General features: G+C 39.6%; 1 protein-coding gene across 1 annotated transcript; it reads right to left on the reverse strand.

Moving 5' to 3' along the window:
* Positions 1-2,003: 2,003 nt before the first annotated feature.
* Positions 2,004-3,046, reverse strand: LOC117121326 (trace amine-associated receptor 7c-like). The gene has a single exon (XM_033266474.1). The coding sequence runs from the start codon at positions 2,922-2,924 to the stop codon at positions 2,004-2,006; it is 921 nt and encodes a 306-aa protein (XP_033122365.1). The 5' UTR covers positions 2,925-3,046.
* Between the last annotated feature and the right edge of the window lie 730 nt (positions 3,047-3,776).

A 3,776-nucleotide genomic window follows, 5' to 3' on the forward strand; every position in this document is an offset into this window, starting at 1 on the left:
TATTGCATTTAAATTTGATTTCAGATGTTTTTTAGCCTTGTAATTTTAGACACCAGGAAAACATAAAAAAAATTGTACACTAAATCATTGTTTTTAAATTTTATGCGCCTACAAAATTTGATATAATCGTGACATTAATGATAAAAATGCATAAAGCCACAGGAATACAATGGTTTGATCACCTTGGACTTTCTTCCGCGTACTATCTCAATGACCCAGACTGAATTTTCAATTTTATTTTTTTAATGCACAGAATATCATGTCATTTTTGTTTTGAGTTTAAATCAACCATTAGTGTATTACGCCTAATTGATATAGACTCTATTATATGTTATGTATTCAAACTATAGTGTATACATTCATTTATAGTAATAAAATAATAAAGTGAAAAATTTTATTCTATTGGGCACTTTCTTTTAGAAGGCTAGAATAATCTACGTTACTATATATTTTTTATAGTGTAAAATGAGATATAACGGCACCTGATCAACGTTAGTATAAATACGTTGGGCCAACAAGGTTTGATGACGTTGCGTAAACATTATCGGTCCGACGTTGACTCAACTAGTCGGATTAACGTCTTTACAACTGCCTGAATCGACGTTGGCCCGATGGAAAAGCGAGCGTCTAGGCAACATCAGAAAAAGTACGTTGGATGGCCCAATGTAGTTTGATGACGTTGCACAAACATATCAGCCCGGACGTTCCTCCCACTAGTCGAACCGACGTCTTTCCAACTGGCTGAATCGATGTTGGCCCGATGTAAAAACGAACGTCTAGGTAACATTACGTTGTACGTTGGGCCAACGTGATTGGACGACGTTGCACAAACATTATCGGGCCAACGTAGATCCAACTAGTCGGGCCGACGTCTTTCCAACAAGCTGAATCCACGTTGGGCCGATGGAAAAACGGCCGTCGGGCCAACCTTTGTGTAAGTACGTTGTGCCAACGTAATTATTTGACCTTCAACAAACGTCGGCCCGACGTTGATCCAACTAGTCGGGCCGACGTCTTTCCAACAAGCTGAATCCACGTTGGGCCGATGGAAAAACGGCCGTCGGGCCAACCTTTGTGTAAGTACGTTATGCCAACGTAATTATTTGACCTTCAACCAACGTCGGCCCGACATTGATCCAACTAGTCGGATAGACGTCTTTGCAACTGGCTGAATCGACGTTGGCCCGATGGAAAAACGAACGTCTAGGCAACGTCAGAAAGGTACGTTGGGCCAACGCGATTGGTCGACGTTGCACAAACATTATCAGCCCGACGTAGATCCAACTAGTCGGGCCGACGTCTTTCCAACCAGCTGAATCCACGTTGGGCCGATGGAAAAACGGCCGTCGCGCCAACCTTTGTGTAAGTACGTTGTGCCAACGTAATTTTTCGACCTTCAACCAACGTCGGGTCAACGTCGCTTGCTAGCTGGGCAAAGTTTAGAAGCATAACAAGGAAATGAAAAACCTCCAATTCTCTTGTTGTAACGGAGGGATCTATGATCATGGTATTAAGGTCGATAACGTACTGCAACTACTGAAATTGTTAAAATAACTTGCTTTTATAAAGAGGAAATAAGTATTTCTACATTTTTTTTACTCCTGTATTGGTTGTCTTTGTGCAAATCATATCTTTGTTCAAAATAGCTCTCAAGAAACATCTGTTGTCGGCTGCTTTTTCTTAGTTATCTTGTTTGCCTTGCTTGCTTGCTGAATTTGTTATAGTTAGATACCCCCATTACTTGAGCACCCATGAGTTATGATAGGCCGGCCCTGTGCCTCAAATTGCCTGTAAACCGGGCGCGGTAATGGTGTTATGTTTCTCTTCTTGTAGCTTTTAGGTTCACGGTAATTTTTGTTCCTTCCTTGGGTAGTGTCTTGAACACTACTGCAGTGAATTTGTAAATAACAAAAACGAAGATGTAACTCATTTCTTATCATTTTCTTAAGGTTTCGAAACCTCCTTACCTACCGTAAACGGTATATCTAAAAATGTAGTCCCCATTAAAGTCTCGCAATGAGACGACGTAAAGCAGACGAGAATTGCCTATGACGGAACACGTAGATGAATGGGTTGACTGCCGAACTCATACACAACAACACCTCCGATATCAAATCATACCAATATATATCAGAACGTTGAAAAAATATGAAGATAACACCTCTGATAGCAAAAGGTAAATAGGCAATGACGAATACGCAGACTATCAATGCGCATGTCTTGGCCGCTTTAAATTTCTTATGAATAGTTGTCTGTGCGCCGACTGTCTTCTGAGATGTTGGATATATGGTATTTATATGCTTCCTTGCCACCTTGAAAATATTGAAGTACATTATGACCATTAAGATTACACATGTAAGACCCAGGATCAAAGCGACGTAACGTTGAACTGTAATACCTTGTGGATTCATCTGGTAGCAAAGAAAAATATCTTCAGTCCGTTTGCCTTTCCAGAGAAATTGGATGCCGCTATACATGCAGGCTATAATCCAGGAGACAGTGATAGCACAATAAACTCGGGTCGGAGTAACAATTTGTTCATATCTTAAAGATTTAGCTATTGAGACGTATCGGTCCGTGGTAATAAAAACAAGATGAAGAAACGACGTCGATACAAAAATTTGCGTGGGGATGTATTGTAATTGACAGTTTTCAATGTTCGGTAGGTGGAGAGATCCACGAATGACAAGCCCCCACACAAGGATGGGGACAGCGATAATCCCAGTGAGTAGGTCAACAAATGCTAAGCTGGCGAGTAAAGTAAACTGTGGCCCTTGTAAACTTGGAGTTCGGCGAATGATAGTGAGAACAAATGCGTTTCCACAAATGATCACCAAGTCTAATGGTAAATAAACAATTAAAACAAATATTAGATTATCCCTAATTTCATTGGTCGTGACGTTTCGGCTGACAGTAAAATCCATTTTACAGTCGAAAACAGAACTTAATCAAGCCGCATTCCAGCAAGCCGCACTCTCATAATGACAACTGAAACAGAAAATGCTATTATACTGTACATATAGTAGTCCGACGACGTGACGTCACTAAGCACTATACTAATTTCCTTCAATACAGAAGAATATACAACTAGAGGGCACTCTCAGAGTGCATACCTCCGCCCACATCATAAATCTCATCTGAATAAATTTCGCACTCATTTTTCCCATGAAAAAAAATGTTCAGTGCAGTGCTAATGCCTAAATGGCTTGGCCGGTAATAAGATGTTAAGTTCAGGACGGACAATTAAATAAAAGATAATGAAAAAATAAATAAATAAAAGATATCATGAGACTCTAACCTGGTATAAATAGTGTGGAAAACACTCTCTAAAGCACCCAACCAAACTGTTTTCACCCGTATAGGTGTGAAATTAATGACAGTGTGTTTTGTTATACTTCTTCGGCAAAACCCAGTATAAGCACACAAACACACGTAGTTCGTTCATTCGAGCGGTAAAGGTGCACGTTTTATGTGTAAAGCTAATCGACTGTATTTTGTCCGAAATATCTTAAAAACGACTTCACAGGCTTAATTGAAAATAAACCCAATAAAGAAATAATTAAATCAAAGTGACGGTCCAGAGTAGGGTGTGGATGTGAGGACCACTTAAATGAATTTAAGAGCAAACATCATAGACAACAGATATGAATGGCATTTTTGTGAAACTTAATAACCAAGTTACAAGGAAGAAATTGTTAAGTGTTGCTGACGATCCAAATTCAGGTGTGAATTTGAGGGTCATTTAAATCCTAAGGTCCCAAACCTAAATATCCCCA

Source organism: Anneissia japonica, unplaced genomic scaffold (assembly GCF_011630105.1).
Source record: "Anneissia japonica isolate Jap-2015-1 unplaced genomic scaffold, ASM1163010v1 scaffold23717_len8561_cov109, whole genome shotgun sequence".
NCBI lineage: Eukaryota > Metazoa > Echinodermata > Crinoidea > Comatulida > Comatulidae > Anneissia > Anneissia japonica.